General features: G+C 38.3%; 1 protein-coding gene across 9 annotated transcripts in view; it reads right to left on the bottom strand.

Moving 5' to 3' along the window:
* EPB41L2 (erythrocyte membrane protein band 4.1 like 2) overlaps window positions 1–22,676 on the bottom strand; it is a 70,289-nt gene extending 47,613 nt beyond the window's left edge. For 8 of the 9 annotated variants that reach the window (XM_075707802.1, XM_075707803.1, XM_075707807.1 and 5 more), the window contains exons 1-3: window positions 22,203–22,673; window positions 20,605–20,817; window positions 1,356–1,460 (exon numbers count right to left, since the gene is read on the bottom strand). In XM_075707802.1, the coding sequence (XP_075563917.1) occupies window positions 1,356–1,460; window positions 20,605–20,817; window positions 22,203–22,673 (789 nt within the window). Of the gene's footprint in view, window positions 1–1,355; window positions 1,461–20,604; window positions 20,818–22,202 lie in introns of all 9 variants that reach the window. The other variant, XM_075707805.1, reaches the window with a different exon arrangement.
* Between the last annotated feature and the right edge of the window lie 540 nt (window positions 22,677–23,216).

Below are 23,216 nucleotides of genomic sequence, written 5' to 3'. Positions count from 1 at the left end.
TGTTACACCAAAGAAGTTATCATTTCTATAAATGGTCTACAAATCAAGAATAAAAATAAAGTATCCAAGTAAAAATACATCAAGACCAGTTTATATATGGGGATCTTTAATACAAAGGGATTTAATATTTTGCTCAATGCTGCACAGAAAGCCTTGCAGCAAAGCAAATAACTCTAGAAAACAACTGTATTTGAATGGAAGTTGTCAGAAATTCAGATTTATTCAGACCACTAAATTAGACTTCATTTCAAACACAATAGCGGAATGAGAAAGATGACAGCAAAGCAAATAAGCAAAAGCTTCTAGACTAAGTATAGTACCCATATAATGACGTTTCCCGCTACAAATACAGAGATTAAAAAAAATAAAATTTCTTCCACTTCAATTTGTAATTATTAGTCTCTTTCTTTAAGAGGGAAAAGGCGACTGCAGGTATATCTTTAGTTCATGGACGGAGCAACAGCTGGCCCATAACTAACTGTAAATGATCAGATGCCTGGGAAAAGCTAAATTGGCTTTCGGTAATCAGTGGAATGCATGCCACCGACTGATTTAAGATTTTTTTCGGCTCAGCAATCTAGATGCGCTCGACCATCCATCATGTAAGCAAATGCAAAAGATGACTGAAAATAAGTTACCAAATGGTATCTAAGAAATCCTTTTGAATGTAGTCATATCAAAACACCATTAATTTGTAAAATTAGCATCCAATACTGGTGATAGACTAGCTCCAGTCTCATCTTTACAAATGCCAATATTTTCTTTAAGCTTAAAATTAATAAAAAAGGAATTCAAAGGCCTAATAGTTACAGACTTAGGTGCAAGATTTCTTTCATGTTCCTGTTCAAAGCACTATTAAAAACACATGAGAAAAGGCAGCTAAATTATTGGAAAGTCACATAGCAGATTATTTTTTTATTATTATTTTTTATCATCCAAAGTTTTCTTTGCTTGTTTTTAAAAAAAAAAAAGCAAATAATTAAAGTTTTCAGAAATTTGGGGAGTTGTCAGACTGTTAAGGCAAAGTTATTAGTTAAAATTTCCTATCTTCACTTGCAGGATAGCATACTGTTTTACTATAAAGCCTAGCAATTACTCAATTAGTTTTCTCAAAAATGCAGATAATTTAAATATTTCCCCCACTCTAAATAATAAATAGGCACCTTGTTAGGTATCAACATACACATCAGTATCTTGCACATGTTTTATGTTTACAGCAGACTAGAACTGACATTTTGCAACAGTTTACTCAAATGTTTGTAGTGGTATGCATTGAATACAATATACCTCATGAAACTATTGAAGTCAGTAGCAATGTAGAACAACAAATAAACAAACCCCTTATATAGGCTTACCTTCTGTTCTGAATTCTCATAAAACAACAGCCCAAAATAGTCCTTTTCCAGTAATTTGAGATGTTCACACACTTTGTCAAACAGCACTTGGCCTTTTGCTCTTTTCTGAAAAAAGAAACCAAAAGAAAAAAATAAGAAAAAATAAGAAAAATACTATCAGTAGTAAAATTCTTAATTACAGGTACTGTTATTCAATGGTATCAGTCAGGAAAATTTAAAATATCAATAAAATAGGTTACAAAGCTGTAGCTTTCTTATAATACGCTGTTCACCATATTTTGTAAGCTATGCATATCACTGACAAAAATAAAGACATTTCAATTTTTTTCAATTCATCGAAAAAATTGACTTGAATGCACATGGAAAATTCAGTACCTAAACTGATTTAAAGATTTTGCTCCATTAAGCGTCACTAAATAGTTCTTAGTTTTCCTGGATCTTTATTTTTAAAATAACAGAAGACTTCTTCATGTGAGCCAACTTTTTCTATATTATTATCTTCTAAAAATTAATCTACTTCTTACAGTGTTAATTTCTGTTAACTTCTGCATTTGTAGCATTTGGGCATGCATCTCAATGACTTTCATGAATCACGTGATATGAACTCCAAGAAAAATAAAGCCCGTTATCGTCTTCAAGAGACAAAAAGAACAAGCAGACCACTAAAAGCTGGTGATCAGACCAGCAGAAGTAGCATACAAGTGTAAGCAGAACATAGGCAATGTGTCTTGCTGTCTATACTGCAGAGGTTTTGAGGGGCAGAAAACAAGAAAATAGGGCTGCCTTCTATCTGTAGATTTATGAACTCTCTCAGTACCCAATAAATCCATTAGATACCAGTCTTAAAGAAGTTTATTCTTCCTAAAAATAATATTTGTGGAAGTCAGCAACAAAGAAAAAAAAATTAAGATCAAATTTTTGAGGTTAGTTTCAATATTGTAGTCTGCTACTTTATAATAGTAATCAAAGACTGATCATCATTTTAGCACACTCTTAAAAAGGCTGCTTGCTATAGCTCAGTATTACTACAGCTTAAGCAAATGGCAATTAGTCCTGAAGTTTAATCTGTTCTTCTTGTACCTGCAACTGAGAACATGAACAAGGGCATCCCATATCTCCCTAGTGCTGGTAACGAAGAGCAGGCCCAGGCCCTACTTCTGTGTGCCAGGTTTTAGGGAAAAGATTTGTTGTGCTGGAGATGGCGGCTGATAGGAGACAAAGTTTTAGAGCAGACGGCTCACAACACATACTCGGGGGCGGGGAAGATGAGAACTTCTTTCCACAGTTAAAATTTGAACATGAATGGCATGCAGTCTCCCGGTTTGAACCAACTCCTTCATGACTGTTCTGCTATTTGTGGCATTTATCAATGAGGCCACAACATGGCATTTACAGAGGCCTGGCAGCTTAAAGGAATTTTTTGCATTTGCTTATCCTACAGATTTCAGTAGATGCCATGCACCACTGCAATTCCACAGAAACGCCATCCACAGCCCCCGTGTAGGCCCTGGCGACACTGCAGCCATTGTCCCCCGCAGAGAGTGGCCGAGCGCTCGCACTGTGCCCCAGCTCGGCGCGCGCCTGCAGCTCAGCTCCACCGCACAAAACGCTGAGGCTGGGAGGGGAGGGCGGGGGGAGAAAAGAAGGTATGCACTGAGCAAATAGTGAAGGCATTGTTGTTTTATTCTCCAAGAATCCAAAGCTTTATTTATTCAAGATCACAGTGTTCAGCAGACAGTACAGTCCCGAAGATCAGAAAATTTGCAAACAAACAACTTCTAAAATGAGCACAGTTAGTAGCACAAGCACCACAGAGATGCAGTGGAACTTAGAAGTTAGTCACTTTTGAAATGGGGAGCTGGGAATCTGAAGTCTTTTTGGTACTTTCAAAAATTTTACTCTTCAGAAAGACAGATAACTATTTTCCCTAAGAGTCTGAAGTAACCACTTAGTTTTCTTGACAGCTTCACCTTCAGCTTAATAAACAAATCAGCAATATAGAGAAGAGTAAATGGAAAGCAGGAAAAGTATAAGCAAGAGAGGGTTTGAAGAATCTTAGCCTGCTTAGATGCATGTGAGAATTTTTCTTCCTAAATCATCATGCACATCAGCAATCACACCTTGCAAAGGCAAGTTCCAGCTATATGTATGTATTTCAGTAAAGGAAAGCTACAGATTAGCGCAGAAATAATACATGCTATCATTAAGCCTACATCTGGATTCAGTTGCTGATTATGTAGCTTTATTAAAGTTCATAAACTAAAAACCACAGTTACTATCAAGTCTTTGACATATAGAAACATAAAGCAGCAAATTTACAGGAAATACATTGCAAGTGTTAACAGTAAAATATTGCACAGTTTCTTCTTAGGAAAACACAGTCAACACAGAACTTGGATACAATCTTTTTGTAAGTTTATAGCTCTTCCACATAAGGAGAAACACCACCATGCCATGAAGGCCAAGTTATGTTAATCTACATTCTAGGCAGCAGCACAATACAAAAAAGTTATAGCATCAGAAATTGACATTTATAGACCTCTGTTGTGGATCCAAAAGTATAAGAAGCCTCTCAGTATCAGCACCGGTTCTCATTATAAAATCCTACTTGTAAAATTAAAAGACTCCTAGTTCTTTTTTTTTTTAATATTGTGATATAATTTTAATATTATATTTAATATTGTGGTATAGTTTTAAAAATCTGCAAAAGCATTTAATTTGCAAAACCAAACTTTTCAAGTGCAATTTCTTTGTAATCCCTTTGGGGACAGGCATTACCACACAGTTTAAATTATACAATAACATATAATTTTTCTGAAAAACCCTATGCTCCGAGGAGAGTGTCTCTAAACAAGAGCTGAAGTTACACAGAGAAGACAACTGTTGTGATCCAGTCATTTCAGAAGTTAGAAACTGTTTAACAGAAGAGCAGGGGACTCCAAGAAGGCAGCATTGTGGTTTGCACAGTTTAATGTTACTCCTTAAACTGGATTCTATTTCTTTTTGTATCAGTTGGTTGAGGTGTCAAGTGACAGTCACAACCAATGTGTAAAATGATAATCACTAAACTTATATATGTATATATAGGTATGCATTTATGCATAGGTATATACACACATATGTGTGTGTATATAGCACAGCAAACATTAGCACTAAAAACAAGGAAATCTCCATGTTCCAGATTCTAATGCCGAAATGGCAGTAAAAGCCTAAGCCCATACTCAGCCCCCACAAGAAGGGAGGCATATTCAGCCTAGCTATACAAAGAGGCTGAGAAGCGCGGACAGGCTCACAGAGCCAGTAGTTTAAAACATGACAGTACTCAGAACAGCAGTATTCTGTATTGCTCCCAAGTTATGCATTTGGACAATGCCCTTAATACTATGTTTTAACTTTTGGTCAGCCCTGAATTGGTCAGGCAGTTGGACTAGATGACCATTGTAGGTCTCTTCCAATTGAAAAATATTCTATTCTTCTTCCTACCTCCTCCTTTCCCTAGCAGTACATGCTGAGGAAGTCTCTGATGACATTTCTTCCCAGCCCTGCACTAGCAGAAGGGATTGAATGGGTAATCATGTCCCAACCTAGGCATTGGCTCTGTCCCTTTGTGGAAAGGAGGCATGTACCTTGTGATGGGGGTGAGAACCATGGATCTTCTTGAAATCCTTTCACAATCTGCACAAATTTGAAAAAAGCATGTGTGAAATACGGTTTTTGAAAGTCTTCTGTGTTCATCCAGTTTAGCTGGGTTTCCCACAGGATGGCAAAAACTCACACATCTGACACTAGCAAGGCTCAAAGATCAAGCCCTCTGAAGCAGGACATGCTCCTGAACTAAATGGCTGCAAGCCTTTTTGAGGTAAGCAATACCTGTTATCTCCCCATGAATTTTTTTTTTGTCCTCCTTGTAGTCATTTTTAGAAATACCCGACACAAGTCCCTTGGAAAAACATAAAACAAAAGAGCCTGAGAACAACAGAACTCCATCAGAGCAAAGGTCCATCTAGCCCAATACTTGGTCACCAAAGCGGCCAACCGTAAATGTCTAAGGGAGAGCACACGAGCAGTGCAAGTCTACTTCTGCCAGGGTCCTGAGGGTGCTCATAGGCCTCAATGGCTGGGAGTGGCCTCCCCTAGGCCTACAGTCCCTGCTTGAGTGATGGTGTAGATGTGCCTGTCTCTGACCCTGCCTCCTAGATGGGCCTGGGACCTACGCTGCAGAGAGCTGCTTTCCTGGGTGGACCCCTCAGACATAGGTCACAGCTTGTCGTGTATGACTATATGCATAACACAGCATAACTATTCTATTCCCTGTGCTCACCATGAGTTGAACAACAAGGAGACTTATTTGCCTGAAGCGCCAGCTCCAAAAACACTTTCAAGGACACATCCCACAAAGGTTACAAGTGGAAACAGGATTTTATTTTTCTGCAGGCTGATGCCTTTTTGTTTAGCTTGAAAAAAACCATCCCTTGCAGTCTGGCAAAGGCAAGTCACAGAATATAGAAGCAGGAGTAAATGCCAAGCAGTCCCTGTTTCCTGAGGAACAAGAACCTGAAGAATGAGAATCGGTACTGATCGCACACAAAAGAATAAGAGGTGTGTGGTACCCTGGGCTATTTTCAAAAGTATGACACATATGGATGACAAGCATAGTTTTTGGCTGCAAAAAATTGCTCTGCTGTGCTTCTTGGCTAGTGATACATGAAAAGCACTCTCATGCCTGCCCCACGCTTGTATTGTATGCAGGGAGAGCTGAAACATGGCAGCTCCTGATGGTGCAGCAAGACTGGAGCCCTTCCACACACAGACTGTTTTGCATGAGCAAGAACACCTGGGGAAATGGAACCAAGGGAATACCAGAGCTCACTCCCACTACAAACTTGCAATGGCAAAGAGAGCCAGAGAGAGCTAGGGCACAAATGGCAACTTGGAGGTGCAAGAGCAGCAGGCAAGAACCTAGCCAAAATGGCCCAAAGTAGCCCTGGCAAGGGGCTGTGCTCAATCCTGCAGAGGAAGGCAAAAAAAACCCAAGTACCATTGCCCACCCTAAGGGGGGAAAAAAGCCTTGCTCCCCTCAGCTGTAGGGCACAAGAGGCCATCTTTGTGGTGCTTGAAAAGTAGGCAGTAACCTAGCTAAAATGGACCAGAGGAGCCCTGACAAGTGGTCTTGCTTAATGCTGCAGAGGAAGGCAAAAATCCCCCAGGGACCAGCGACAGTCTGCCCTCAGGGAAAATTCCTTCCTGACTCCAGCACTGGTGATCAGCTATTCCCTGAGCACATGAGCAAGACCTGCCTCCTCATCCCACAGGCTAGTCATGCCTCCCAGGAGATACTCAATCCCTGTTCTCCCTCAACCTGGAGCCATTTCAGGGGCTTTCAAGAGCGGCAAAATGCCCCCAGCCTGATTGACCTTGGGGGCAAGAATCCTTCCCATGCCTGGCAGGACACCAGCGGGTGCTCCAAAGCACTGGGACCCCTTGCAACATCTCCGCATCCCATTTCTTATGGCTGCTGCCCCTGGCTCTGCAGTGCTCCTCAAGAAGGCATTCCCTTGGTCTTGCTACTGCTATCCAGCTGAAAAGGCCTGATCACCTCAGGCACTTCTAGGTGTTGCCGGTTCTTCTCATCTCCTGAGGAGCTGGTGTCTGTTACCCAAAGGCTGAGGCAGGATTTCAGTCCATCAGATGAGCTTTGAACATGGCCCTGCAGGGAGCTGGCCTTGCAGCAAAGAAACTCCAGCAGCCTTGTCCAGCCTCCAGTCTTCCTCCCTTAGCCCCCTCCTCCAAGTAATTCCAGCAGTTCCTCAAGGACTTCCTCTTGGATGTCTTTGGGCTGCCCCTGGGCCAAGCTCTGTCCCAACAGCAAAGCCAGGCAGGCTGGCAGCGGGACATAGGAGGATGACCCCTTTTTCCTGCCCCAGGGCACTGTGACTGCTGCTTTGCTGGGTGGTGGCACTGTGACATAGGGATGACAGGGCCCCCCACAGCCCCCCCCACCACCCCTGCATCCTTTGGAGGAAGGCCTTTGGGGTGCTAACTCCAAGGCAGTCCCTGTGCCCTGGAGGCTATCCCTGGTCTTGGTGGCCATGCACTGGGCACAGCTGCCAGGCATCCCCAATGCATCCTCTGCCACTCAGCTCCCAAGGACAAGCCTCATCCTGTTGCTCTTCTCTCAGGCCGTGGCAGAAACCAACCCTGCAGCCCAGAGACTGCCCTTATTAGCTGTCCCCTCTCTGAGGCAGAGCTTACCTCCATCACTGCCACCCAGTGAGAAGGACCAGGGACTTGATCTGGCTAGACACAAACCCTTTTCCGGGGGTGTAAGTGGGGTGATTTTGGCAGCCTGGAGGAGAGCCAAAGTGTAACCAGAGCCATAGCTTGGGATGGACAGTGCCAACAGACCACCATGGAAATTAACACAGGCTTTAAAAAACAAGTAAGCAGAAGTTACACTAGTATGAGGTTGGTCATTTTCACACCTAGCACAGCAAAGCAAACGATGACTCTTCCAAACTGGAAAAACAGCCCAGTGCTGCTACCGCTGTGACATCCCCTTTTCCTACTGAAACCAAGCTGTGTAGTTGACTACGTTTATACGGGATACAAAACTCGCATCACACACGGGGTAAAACTTTCAGAACTCACTTGTGACTTTAACCTTTCTGAGAGTTATTTGCCTACTTAAATTTGTGGTAAGATGTTCAGATCTTATCTAAAACCCCAGGCAAATCTCTCTTTCCTTCATGATTTAGTATTTTGAGTACTAAAAGAGCAAGGAAGGTACTATTCTTGTAATTTTGTATGTTGGTGCCAAAATTGGTATGCACATTCAGACTATGTAAATAAGGCCATTTATACCATCTACATTCATTTGGTTGTGGTGATGCCAGAGGTGAAAGAAAGGGTTTTGGTTCCCTCTGCATGAACTTTGCAGAGATGTAGACAGCGTCTTTTGGCTTTGAGATGACTTCACACAAATATTACTTTCAGTGGTGTCTGTTGAATCTGGACCAGTATTTTAAAAATGCATCAAATTTCATGTCATTCCTATTTTTCTTTTTCTAAATAAAAGAGATTTATTCAAAGTATGACATAAGTGGTCTGTTTAAACACTAGTCTACACATCTGAGCAGTCAGGAAATAAAGATTTGCAAATCAAAACTCAACTACAATTAAATACCTGTTCCATATCAATTTCATTCAGACTTTTCTTAACTCAGGGTTAAAAACTGATCTTAATTGTACATTAAGCAAATATATTTTTACTTTGTATTAGAAAACTGTAAGTAACCAAAGAACCTATGTCAGCTCCAATATAGTCCACTTGTTCATACGTGCATAAAATACGGTCAATGCTGGCATCCTTTAAATGCCTTTTGTTAGAAATAATTAGACCACTGACTGAATGCAGTAAACAAACCCCATAGGATCTTCATTTGTTTCTAACTAATAATCATTATGCAGTTAGCACTTTTTGATTGTTTAAATTGTGTTATCCTCTACTAAAACCCAGATTATATTTAAAGCAGAAAGTCTGAACAAGTCTTTGTCACAGATCCCAAATTTAATGATGAAATTTCCTCTCAACTACCTAAGAAACCACAGAACAAGAGGGGAAAAAAAGGCAAGTTGATATCCCTGCCCATGAAAGCAAGAGGCACACATAGGTCACCCTAAAAGATTAATAACTTACACCTGTTCCCACAGATGTCAATTATCAGGAAAGGGATAGGTCACAATTATGTCATTCGCATTGTGCTAAAAAAAATGAAAAATTGCTTCTAGAAATTACATCTCAAACATTCCAACAGTCTTCTCACTCAAGGTATTAGAATTCACCTGCCATTACATCTCACAAATATTACACTATTGAGCCATTGACCTAAGTTATTTTATCCTTTAACATGGCTCTGTCATTTCAAGTAAGCACAGAGATTCAGCCGTTTACAATTTTTGGCAAATACCACTCAACATCTTTCATCCTCACATACGTTGACAAGTCTGTCTGATACACTTACATGTTATCCCTGTAAGTGAACTAAATTCTTTACAAAGAAAGCAATAAAAGGTAACTGAAAGTTCCTAACTTTCCCAGGCTGTGAACTGTTAAGTCATGCTCCTTCAGAACTATTCAAACAATAGTTTCTTCCTCTTTCCTCCTCTCCAGGCATTCACACATTACTCTAAAGAGTCTGAGCCTATGTGGACATTATCTCTAAGAGTTACAATAGTTTTAAGGTTAAAATAAATTAATTGCTCATGCTCTATGTATGCACATATTATGTACACAAAACTCATCTTCCTTAGTATAACACTTTCATACAATATTATTTCATGATATATTTCAGGAGTTTCCTAGAGATAAAGAGCTTTGGACATTTTTACTTTAAAGCTACAGAACACAGAAAATCAATCTATTTTGTTAATATGGAACCTGTGGACTTAAACTTTATACCTTTTCGACTAAAAGTTAAAGGGCTTAAATACAACATTTCAATGGAGGTTATTTTGCTTCCTTGTGAAACTTTCTAGGTTCCCCAAACCCAAAATAAAGCAAGTTTGAAGAGTGGCTGGTATCCAAATTTATAACACTACTCCCACTTAAAGTTTTGAATTCCTCAGAGCAATTAGCCAAGATACAGAGTAATCATTTACAGACCAGAGAGACATATTTTATCAACTATCCAAGATACTAATGCAGACATGCTGGTGGTAGAATTGGCTACAGTTCATCATGGGGGTGTGTGTGTGTAATCAAAAACTACAAAACACTGCAGTAAGAATTGCAAATTACAATGAACTGAGCAATAGGTTTCACCTGGTACAAGGCTTAGCTTCATTATGCTGACAGGTAATGGACTTTTCTGGGCAATGGTGGAGCACCTTAAATGTTGTATCTACACTAGCATTCAGACAAGCATATCTGGAGAAGCTGTACTCAAGAAAAAGACTATAAACCAGGTCCTTCAAATTTGCATCCACAGAAGCAAAAGTAATAGAAGTACAAAGATAGATGAGAAAAAAAATGAAGGAAAGCACCACAAAAGCAGCTGAAATAACTGTTTAAACAGTTCTGTAGGAAAACAATTATTGACTTAAAAGTTCAAACTGGCAAGTTGACACCAGTCAGAAGACCTATTAAGGCAAAATAAAGAATTTTAAGGGCAAAAGAACAAACAGTTCACTCTCAGAGGAGATAAATTAATTTATGAAGTAACCCACAAAAAAGAGAAGTATCTGAGATGTGCTTTATGTTCAAAGCCAAACATCAACCATGTCAGGCATGCCCTGGGCAACAGGAAAGACATGCAAAAACAAGCCAGAAGAAATAATTCCATTGTCAAACAACACTAGGTGGCTGCAAAAAAGAACTCAACGTAATTATCAATATACAAAACATATAAGTGGCAAACAAAGAAGAAGGGTACAAGTGTACCTGCACGTACCCTACAGCAACATTTGACAATAAATTCTGAACTACAAAAGAACAGCATCAAATTATAGTCATTTGCAAAGATGTCTCTATATCACAGTAAAAACATGCTGATTTGCCATGAATGAACCGTTCTTTTCCCCCCACAAACAATTTCATATATAACCTTGTATCTCAACATGTTAAAGCTATTTTTTTCTAACTGAGCATCTCCAGTTTCTATTCTGTGGCACTCACCAACAAATGACACACATGACAGAGAGAAGACACACACAGAATTAGCTTTCAGAAACATTTTGTCAGAGAAAATTTTTAACTCCAAAATATCTCTCAATGCATGCTGCATGTCACAAATAAATATACTTTTTTTTTTCTCTCTAAAGAGTGCTTTGACTCAATATAGATTCCGAGAAAATGTCGTTATGCAAAAGTTACATCAATTTAATTTTAACTAGACTTTAAATTGTAATAAATCCCAGTTTATTCATATAATACAGACTAAGTTTGCACATGTGCCTAATCCATTCGAAATAAACTAAAATAATTCCAGTTAGAACAAAGTGCACATCCACACAAGTTTTGTACTGATATAACCAAGTTTATAATTGCATTGCAATTTGTGCTGGTTTACCTTTTCTTTTTTTTTTTTTTTTTAAGATAGTACGTAGATTAAGAGTTCCTCATAAATATTTGCTCCCAAAATTCAACTCCTTTCTGAAGATTGCAAGGCAGAGGCAGTAGAGTTACATGATATGCCATTCGCTTATGCAAAACCTGCTTCTACCCCTGCCCTTTTCAGTTGACGATAATGTAGCATTAACCCTTGCTTACAGGGGATAGCAATGAAGCCCTAGAGTACTCCCATTTTTCCTGTATAAACAGGAGCAAGTTTTACATTGGTATTTCACAATGCACCTGTGAAACTCCATGATCAAACCAAATCCCAGAACATCTTCGCAGTTGTTGCTCAGCTACGAAAACAACAACAAAAAGCCCCAGTCAAAGAACAGAAGAGCTAGCAAGACAGCACAGTCTACTTACTGTCCCTGTCTGCTGGTTACTGTCACAGATATACTGCATTTTCACCTCAGCAAACTGTATGCCTCTTATTCCAGCCCTTGACTGATTGTGCTGGTGTGGGGGAGGAAGATGCTTGGGAAAAAAAGATTCATGTGAATCATCTGCAGATAAACCTCTATTTTTCTCCCCAAATTTAACACTACTGTGTGTTAAAACATGGTTTTGTCTTTTAATATTAAAGTGCAGAACTCTTACCCTAAAGCAGCTAAATCAGGCCATTCAAAAAAGTCAACTTTCTTAATCTGTGGATAGACCAGCAGCCAGAATTTTCCTCAGTGAAGAACTGTCAGCTTTTCAGAAACGATTACCTATGATGCCACATGCAAACAGTGGCAATGGAAATACCATTTCTGCTGCATATAATTCAATATTGTGTGCATAAAGCAAGTTAAGAAGTACTCAAAGAAAAATAACTTAGACACATGTCAGTCTCAACCACTCAAAATGTCAAACACTTCAATATCAAACATCATCTCTGAAGGAGAACTTTTGGAATTCACCATTATTTATAGGTAATAATCCAGAAAATTGGAATAAGTAACACCAGCCACCAAGAAGTGTGTTACCAGAGGCATAAGGAAGGCTCACATAGCATGCAACACAGCTGATCATGACAGAGCCCTCCAAGATGCAAGGCTGAAGACAGAACTTCCAAAGAGTTCCTGGGCTTCTTCATTACTCTCACCAAGTGATGGTATCAGGAAACTCCGTAACAGAAATCTTAAAAAATGATGCGGAATGTATTCAGACAACTTCCAAGTCTCTGGTACCACCAAAAAGAGGCTTGGAGTAGTTTTGTGCGTAAACTGGACCTGGAGTTGGCAGGAAATTTATTTTCCATCCTCCCCCACTTATCACATCTATTATGTGCACTCTTCAGAGTCCCATTACTTCCTCTTCCAGACGTACCAGGTGCACAGAGAAGGAAGGAACTTGGGTACATGTACAAAATAACCGAAGAAGGCTGTGTAGAAATCAGATAAAGCCATAGACCTGGTGAAATGCATAAACTTTGATCCGAGAAGTGTATTTCCTCAAACAATATGAATGATCACTACTGCTTGTCTCAAAGGAAAAAAAGAAAAATAATGTAAGGTTTGGACTTTTTTTTTTTTCCCCCCTGCAAAGAATCTGAAAGAATCTAAATCTAAAATACAACTTCCCCCCCACCCCTGCCAGAGGATGACACAGGACAAGCAATGCCCATCATTAAGCTGAGAACATAGCTTCTCCTCAGACAGTCTTTGGGAACAACTCATATTTTTCATTCTTCTCATTGTTCCAAAATAAATTAAGCACTTGTGAAAAAAACCTATGATATCGCCTGTTCAAATACACCAGAAAAATACATGAACAGACAACCTATTCAGTGGGATGGTAAGGCTTTAAAAAAAAAATCCTTAACTCTGAATGCAATACAAACTTATATTGGTCCTGATTCTTTTTTCTCCAAGGACTCTCATGTTGACACCTTTTGTAAGAAAGAAAAATCAAGAAAGGAGAGCAAAACCGTTTCAGCTGGATTAAGTAGTCACTGGCTGCACTAAGGAATGACAAAGAAACTGTGGGAGTTTGAGTGATCAAATTTGGTACTTCAAAAGATAAATAATTATTCTGAAAGGCAAATCTTAATTAAACAGACCAAGAACATGACGTGAGTGGACCTTGCAGCAACTTGTGTCCACTCAAGAGCACAACATTTAGTTACACTGCAACTTCTGGCAAACAGTAAAAACTGTGTTAAGGGAAGGCTATTTGTGAAGCCACTTAACTCTGCCCTCTTTGAGCTGAAGTATGTTGATAGAACACATACTTAAATACCATTTTTGATATTTTTGAACACAGGTGCTACAGAACACTTAATAGACTAAGAGGCACTGAAAGATAAAATGGTAACATTTGAGTTCAGTCATGAAAACATCAAGGATTAGATATGAGTACCTTTCACTCAAAAGCCTGCTTCATGTAACCAACAAACATTTGCTAAAGATTATAATTTTCTCAATCTTGCCTTGAAAATTCTCTTCCCTCACTCTCTCAGTTAAAAACAAAAGCACTGCCACACATGTCATTACACAGCTCTCAACTGCCAAGACAAGAGCAGCAATATCTGGATTATTATTACAAAAAACAATCTGTGGTAACCAGGACAGAAAACAGATCTCTCAACATACACAAATTCACTTCAGTCATGTCACAATTACAGGACTTCACCTATTCACTTAAATTAATCCCTCTACCTATCTCAGCTTTGCATTGCAGAATTCAAGCATTTAAGAATATAGCTGAATTCAATTTTCAGCAAGTTAGGGTACCCAATTGCCACTTGATAAATAATGAATTTCTAAAAATGTTTAGTGAAGCATGGAGAGCCTGGTCCAGACCAACCTCTGTAGAGCTTTTGCTGCTGAGCCTAAATCTCAGAGATAATACTACACTTTTAAAACCTAATTCCAGACGAACTTCTTTTGTTAAACACCAACCTTAACCAAAAACTGTAACCCCTTTTCCAATCCAATTCTTTTATCTATTCTACGAAAGCTCACTAGCATCTTATTGAATTGAAAAATCAATTTTTTTTTTAAGTTTGAAAAAAAACTTTTATATCCAGGTCAACTTTGTTTGAGAAATTAATCTAATTTATTTTGCACCAAACACGTCACTTTGCAAAATAAAGAACAAAACCAGCTTCAAGGGCAGGGGGGCGTGGTGTGGTATTTTTTGTATAAGATATTATATGAAACAAGGTTTAATTATTTCAATATCCAAACCTCAAAATTCGTGTTATAAAAAACTAAGTACGTCGAAGTGTTTTAAAGCACTGGAGCTGAAGAAATGTAGCCACAAATATGTCTAAACTAAATTAAGCTCACAAAGCAAAAGGGAATATAAGCAGGATAGAAATTTTAGTACCATGTGGATAGCAGCCTAGAGAACAGTTTCTGGTCTACTGAAATTGCATTTCTTCCTAAGCCCACAGACTATTGTCAGTGGATATTCTGTTCTTTCAGGAAAAAAGAAAAACAAGATGGACAGAAAAAAGAATGGAAGTTAGAGTAAAAAAACCTGTCAGAACTAAGACACAGGAAGATATCTAGCACCCAAATCTATACTAAGATTACTTTTTAAAATAAAGGAAAATAGAGGGAAATAAAAAAAGATAGGTGTCAGACTAAACAACTGGCCTAGATCATGGAATTCAATGAGCAGTAACAGAAGAGAGCTGCTACTTTACAAGCTGTTTAACAGGGACTACTAGGGATAATATGTCTGAACTCATCTGTACTCCCAGACAGTATAGAGTCTCAAAGTGCAGTCTTCCAATAGTACAAGTGTGGAACAAGCCTAGGGAAGTTCTTCATTATTTAGCGATTTATTGCCTTTCTTCAAAAAAGCTACGGAAGAACAGGCATTTGGACAACAGTGATAAACAGATGAGATTTTATGGAACTGCTTTTTCCTGCAAGTGAAAAAAAAGTGAGAAGTGACCATCTTGCTGACCACATACAAAACTTAATTTTTGAGAACCTAAAACATAAAAAAGAAAAAAAAAAGGAGTTTCCCTTCATAGTCAAACTTAAAGATATGAAAAAATGTTTTACACTAAATTATGTTGTTTCTCCATTTGCACTTTTTCAGCAACACCACCTTTTCAGTAAACTCCAAATTATTTCAATGGTATCTTTTTAAAGTGAAAATTGTAGAGCACGGTTAGTTATTGCTCACATGAGGATTCATATTTCAAAGTGCCTAAGTCACAATCGTCGTTTCACCTCAATGATATGCCACACCACAACAGGTAGTAGGTGCTAACCCTCCAACATAACAGAGCTTCAATTCACCAAGACTAGGTATGGGTGGAAGGGTTACTGGGCTAGCACATTAGATAGCTCCTTGCAGTGTCAACCACACATCCAGTGCAATGGTTTTTGGGGCAGTTTGCATATAAGCACTGCAATTGTTACATTATTAGTCAACTCCACGGATTTACAGCTACGCCATTGGTTTTATTTCTTTAATAATAATTGTGTGTTAATACCATTCATGCTATCATCAGTTTTTAACTGACAAAGTATGTGTGTAATGTGCACTATATAGTCTAAATTAAATTATTAACACAGCTAACATGTTTAGAGTCATTCCTGAATTATACTCCTACAATGGTGAAATTTAGCTATAATTATGTACATTAGTTGAGGTTTGAAGGGACCTCTGGAGGCTATCTAGTCTAACACCCCTGTTCACAACAGGTCAAGGCCTTGTCTAGTCAGATTTTCACTGTTTCAAAGGGTGGTGTCTCCACAGCCTATCTAGGCAATCTCTTATGGTGTTTGATCACCCTCAACTGATACACCTTCACATTCATGTTTCAGTGGAATTCCCTGTATTTCAGTTTGTGTTCATTTCTTCTCATTCTATCATTGGGCACCACTGAGAAGAGCCTGGCTCCATCTTTACTCATCCCCCAGTCAGGTATTTGTACACAGTGCTAAAACCTCCCTGAGCCTCCTCCTCTCCAGGCTGAACAGTTCCACCTCTGTCAGTCCCTCCTCATACATCAGATGCTTAAAGCCTTTAATCAGCGTTGCAGTCCTTTGCTGGACTCTCTCCAGTATGTCCAAGTCTCTCTTGTACTGGGCAGCCGATAACTGGACCCAGCACTGCAGGTATTGAGCAGAGGGGAAGGACCATCTCCCTCAACCTGCTGCCAACATTCTTCCTGCTGCAGGCCAGGAAGCTGTTGGCCGCCTTTGCTGCAAGGGCCCATTGCTGGCCCATGATCACCTTGTCTATTAGGACACCCACCCCACACACCCCATCCTCCCACCCCCCAGTTCTTTCTCTGCAAAACTGCTTTCCAGTTGGTCTACGGTGCATAGTAAAAACTGGAAGAGGCATAGGGAATGTCTCAACCATGGAAATTGCTCCAAACTAAAATGTGATTTACTAGAAAGACAGCCAAAGTAAACTGGGCTTTGCGCTTTGTGCTTAGACTGCAGAGTTTCTGCTAATTTGCTTTTTAAATCTTGTATCATTTCTGTTACTTTGTAAAGCAGAAATAAACCAACATTTACTGAAACACTAAATATTAAAGGAAGACTAAAGAAAAGATCAGTATCAGAAATTGATCTACTAGGATCCACTGCAGAGAGCACAAACTGAAGTTTCAGTTGTTAGTTGAAGCAGCTTTCTGAGACTTTTAACATTTTGGTACAGTAGTAGAGCATTAAAAGTTCTACATGTATTTAAGAACATGAATTCATTTATAAAATTATAGTCAGCACTGCTCATGTCCTATAAATGATTCAAATGAACATATAAAAACAGATTGTTTCTATTCCACTTTGTCCCCCTCCTTAATTAATTTTTGCTTCTGTTCTTACAGCAAACATTTGTAATAAATCAGAAAACATATTTCTTGCCAACTAGCTTAACTGAATCACAATAGACTTAAAATACTGCAGAACAGAATTTTTGTTGTAAATGTAAAGTGGTTATCTTTTAAAATCTGTGGTAAGCCACAACTTCATTTAAGTCTCATTTCTGGATGGGGAAAAAGCCTGGGAAGACAATGGACGGTTACTACATCATCTATGTCAATTTTTGTTTTATATATAATTTCTATAGATCTTTCTCCATATATATTAATAAGAACATATAAATAAAACATAAATAAATAAAAATACTTTTCAAGAACTTTTAGGTTAGAAAATTCCTACACCTTTACACCATAAGCATGCACAGCCCTACACAATGTGTTCTGGAGAGCAATTATTCTGTAGCACATTTTTCATGGTCATGTTTTGTTTATTCTGATAATTTCTGATAAGTTTTTTCTTCTGTAAACACAGCATAAAAATAAGTAGACTTAACTAATGTTAACAAAGCCTTCACTATTGTTTTTTTTACAGTTGACTTAATTTACAGTGGTCTCCATTTGACACTATCAGGGAGAGATCCCTGTCGGGCTAAAATATTGTACATTAAGAAACATAGACTGAAGTTGTTTGGTTTTAACATCAAGAATTTGAATTATTTAGTAAATAGAGGCTTCAGAAAGCTTCTATTACTAAAAACCATAAAACACAAACACTAAAAATTCCAGCAAACCACAGCAAAACATTCCCAAGGAGTATTTCATATTAATAAACAACCATTAAGAATTTCTTAGCTGATAGGTAGAGTTTTATTAGAGAACAGGTTTGAAGAAAGCTGGTCTAATGCATGAAATAAGACTTAAGTTCTGATGAAGCTTCTGGAAGTCTTAAAAACAGGTAGCTTTTTTTAGTCTTCTCTATGTATTAGTTTCGCAAGATCTCAAAGGACAGATGAGCAGTATCCATCCAGTATTATATTACAGTGCACAAAAGGACTTGTACACAATAAGCAATTAAACTACTAGTAAGCCTAATGAAATCCACAAGCAAACAGTGTAGGGACTGACTGACAGACACTGGAAAATGAAGCGGCACAAGAGAAGACAAAAGGCTTCAAGCAGACGCCTGCTCTACTGCATGACTTGTGTGTACTACGCCAAAAATTGAACAATTTTCATCAGACAAAAAGGGGAATATTTCCAAAGAATCAGCTGGGTCTAGGAAATGCCATGACATCGCCACTGTTCTGTCCTTAGATCAATCTGAAAGATATATCTAGAGGTCTGGTTTTAGAAAAGGCACAAGTTTTAACCACTCTTCATAACTCTGATACTCAGTCTAGTCATCACAGCTAATCAGTTACAACATCATGCAAAAATGTAACAGCTATGTTCACAAGCGTAGTCCAGAACACGGTTTTTTTCCCCCATTCCAAACAAATGGATATTCTAGTGCAAAGCATTAAGACAGAAATGTAAAGGAAGAGTTGACTTTAGTGAGGATACCTACCACCTTCTGTAACAAATATTAACTCTCCACATAACTACCAACGCATTGTGGTTCTAACACTTAAAAGTCTACTTGCTGTGGGTGTCATATTAGGTACCATTTTGCAGAATACACTGAATCATATCACGTTGCTTGGTCACATCTTTAGCTTACTGAACCACCCATAAATGAAAAGTACGATATTCTAAACTAGCAGCTTATATGGCCATAGAAACTTCTCATAACCTTACACCCATCTCATATGACTAGAACAAACTGCAATGAGACAAATTTCACAAAAAGAGAAATGGCTATGACTGGAAGCAACAAGTAGAAGTGAAGCATCAGAAAACCCAGACTTCACCAGCTGTTTGATTCACCGGATTCCTCTTTTTCCCAGAAGTTTACAAATAATTGAACCCAAGAACAGCTTAGAGCTTCTGTCCTACAAAAGCAACTGCTGAAGAGCAGAGAGTTTTTTAGGATTGGAATACAGCTGTGCAAGGGAACTAAGCCTCATTATTAGAACCTGCCTTTAGTGCTACTAGCTGGAAGAACTTTCTAAAACATCACTGACACAACCTTTGAGATACAAAGCTAAAGTCTTCAGGTACTATGAACACTTATTGGAATTAAAAAACAGAACTAAGCAAATTTTAATGTGTCTTACAACTGACTGGCTGGAAGTATGGTTTCCAAATATAAACTGTCCTACAAGGAACACTGTCTTCTTCCCAAGGGAGGACCATAACCTAGTATTAAATAAATGAGCTTATTTCTGGGCTATTCATCATGAAATACAGAGTTTCTAGTTAAAACAATTCCCAACCCTTCAGAAAGTATGCCTGAAGAAGTCATGCAGTTTATAATAGTAGGTGTTGCATTTTCTGCTGACAAAGGTGATCACAATTGAACTTTCTAATAGAGAACAGCCTCTCACACCTTTGTACTGAAGTGACTGGCATCTTTTAGGAGACAGTACTAGCCTGAAGTAATCTGCTGATAAGACCTACTTACTACCTTACTCATATAGAAATTGTCATAATAAATCAAACCAAAGGTTATTTCACTGAAATAAGATTTGGAATGCAACTTTTTTCCTCCTTTCATGCAATTACATGTTTCATAATTTAATCTTGATCTAAAATATTAAACAACTACTATTTGATTTAGAACTTGGACATTATGGTCAGACTGAAAGAGAGTGTGTGTATATATATGTTCAAAGGATATTTAAAGCCATAAAACCCAAGAAGCTATTTTCCTTTTAACTCACAATCCCTCTTTCTGTTAGTGAGCTTATGTCAGATTTAAGAGACAAATATACACAGTATCTAACCCAGCGATTTACAGTTGTAAACAAGGAATCCATGCAGCCATGAAAATTTGGAATTAGAACATAACTTTAAATACAAATATGTATTTTATACCTGTAACAGAGTTTTTCTTTGAAGCAAACTTTTTTAAACTTTAGTTCTCCAGCTGAGATAACTTTAACAAAAAGAAAAAGCATTCAAGACAACTTCATTAGTACATGTGACACGACCTTCAGGAAAACCTTATTCTGAAAAAAAAAAATTCCATTTGAGCTGTCAAACGATCACCATTGGAAGTTTGTATATTGCATTTTATCTTGTTTCCTAGTGTACCTCAGAGTGCATTTTTAAGGATAAACTGATAAGGTCTTAAAGATGGAATTTTAAAATGAAATGTTAACTGGCCCCTAATGATAGCAATGTGAATGTAACATTGTAAGGAGCTCATTAAATATACAAAAATGTATTTGTTAAACTCTCAGTGCAATGAAAGAAAATTTTCTTTTTCTCTATAGAAAAAGAGCTCTTTATACAGAAACTTGATGCCTTACCTCTAATTCACAGCTGTATTCCGTGCCATCCAGAAGCATCACTTTACACTGCACAGTTTTAATTTTCTTGGGAGACTTCCGAGGAATGTTTTCTGTTTTGATTTCAGCTGTCTGCACTTCTTTTGTCTCCCTTTTTTCTTTTTCTTCTTGTTTTTCTTCCTTTTCCTCTGCAACTTTCTCTACTTCTGTCTCTTTACCATCTTCTTTGGCAGGCTATATAAAATACAGTTAAACAATGACTGAAACTCAGGAAGGTGGATATTTAACTTGTTCATTTATTTTACAAGCTACTAATAAGACATTAAGCTTTCATTAAAGTTATGCACATACTAGAAGCACAGTAACCAGTGTAAGCATTAAGGTCGGTGTTTGGGGAGCAGATATTCTTGCTCTCAGACCACAGAAGATACTTTTTTTTTTTTTTTTACTTTCCTTGAAATGAGATAAATTTCTTTTCTGTTAGGAAAAAAGCCAATAAAACATTAAAAAAAAATTAACAAGAAGCTCTGGGATTTATACAAAACTGAAAAACAGTGTTTATGAAAGTCAAGTTACACAGAACCACAGAATGGTTGAGGTTGGAAAGGACCTCTTGAGATCATCTAGTCTAAGCCACTAGGGCCACCTACAGCAGTTTGCCCAGGACCGTATCGCAGTTGGGTTTTGAATATCTTCACAGATGAAGACTCCACAACCTCTCTGGGCAACCTGTTCCAGTGTTTGACCCACCAGCACAGTAAAAAAAGATTTTTTTTCTTTTTTCTTTTTTTTTTTTGTGATTTCAGATGGAATTTCATGTTCTTAATTTGAGCCTATTGCCTTTTGTCATTTAACTGCATACCACTGAGAAGACTGGCTCATTTTCATTCCCTCCCTTCAGGTATTTATACACATTTATAAGATTCCCCTTGACCCTTCTCTTCTCCATGCTGAACAATACCAGCTCTCTCAGCCCCTCCTCATACAAAAGATTCTCTACACCCTTAATCATCTTTGCCACCCTAGAATGTGAGGTTACAGTGTTAAGAACTGACATGCAACTTTTCAAAAAGCAAGACTCTGGAGCACTGCAGAAGGTGGTGTTTGGCTTGGAACTCAGCACCAGCCTCCCAGAATGAATCAGTAAAGGACAGAAACCATGCTCATGGCCACTAGGTAAAGAACAACAAAACCTGAGATCATAAGGACTCAGATAATCCATTTGTTATTTGTTGTGGTTAACTCACTAAGGAGGTATTCATGCAGAGAATATGGCTTCAGAGACAAAGCTGACTTAAGAAGCTTCTCTTATCCTTGCTCATTTCTACTACAATGATACAGTTCAAATGTTCCTTTGAACTATGCTGAAGTGTGAAGTTACACTAATATTGGACATCTAGAATGACTGGAGTAAAAAAAGTATCTACCACAGAGCAGGATCCTTTAAAACCAGCTATACTACTCATAACTGTAACAACCCAACAGCACAAAAGGCCAGATAGTAGCTGTCATTTTTTTCCCCGATATGATCCTAACAAAGCATTACATGAATTACACAAATCATGAATCAGGTCTCATTAAAATTACTCCATATCATCCATTAGCCTTCCCACATGTACCTGTGTTTCAGCACTACTAACAGAGTGTTTTTCTTCTTTGTTGTCTGCTTTAGCATTATGCTGATTTTCAGCCGCTGCTTCTTCTATGCTCTTTTTTGGATGAGCCACCCCCTCTGCTGTCTGGCTTTCACTTTCTTCAACTACTTGTTCTTCCCCTGTGGTCCTTTTCTTGGTCTCATCTTTGGGCTCTGCCAAGGTGTAAGATTTTTGTTTCTTAAGCCAGGGGGGAAGGAAACGAGAAATACCCTTGCTTTCAGGTGAAGCTTTTTCCTTCTTCTGGCTACTCGGACTACTTTGGCTAGTTGGTGCTGGAACAGAGGAAGGATCTTGAGCTTCTTCAGAGGATGTTTCCCTGGACTTTTGATTATCTGGAGTCTCTGATGCTTCTTCAGGCTTGTCCTTGGCTTTGTCTGGTCCCAGCTGCTCAGAATCTTTCTTTACCTCAGTCTCTGAGCCAACTTCAGTTGTCATTGTCACAACTCACACTAAAAGAAGCAACAATAAAAATAGTTTTGTTACATAGCATCACTACTTTTATTGACTTTCACATTATTTATGTAATTTGTAGTAATAATCTACAAGAGTTTCTAAGTTAAACTTATCAGGGTTGAAGAAATACTTCTTTTCAAATTCTCAGCTCACAAGTAAAACCAGTAGGCTAAAACTTAGTGCTCTGCAGATAAAGATTTTAAAAAAATACTACTCTAGCAAGATAGATCTACCAATAGGTTCTTTCTCCTTGATAAAAACTTAGCGTGCTCACTGAAATGCATTTGTTTTATTACAAGCTACTCCTAATGTTATCAGCCAAGATTATTTCATGAGTAATGTCAGTTCTCCTTCTACTGGACTCCTTGGTTGACACAGAAGCTCAAATTTCAGAAGAGCATCTGCCTTCTCTAGTTAAACTGGTAGATACAACCCCCTTACTATTCAGTGACACTTACCAATATAACACAAGTTTTATACAGAAAGCCTTTCTGAATGAAGAAAGAGTGCATGCTTCTAGCTGTT

Source organism: Pelecanus crispus, chromosome 3, assembly GCF_030463565.1.
Source record: "Pelecanus crispus isolate bPelCri1 chromosome 3, bPelCri1.pri, whole genome shotgun sequence".
NCBI classification, from domain to species: Eukaryota; Metazoa; Chordata; class Aves; order Pelecaniformes; family Pelecanidae; genus Pelecanus; species Pelecanus crispus.
This window is presented reverse-complemented; position numbering and strand designations above follow the sequence as displayed.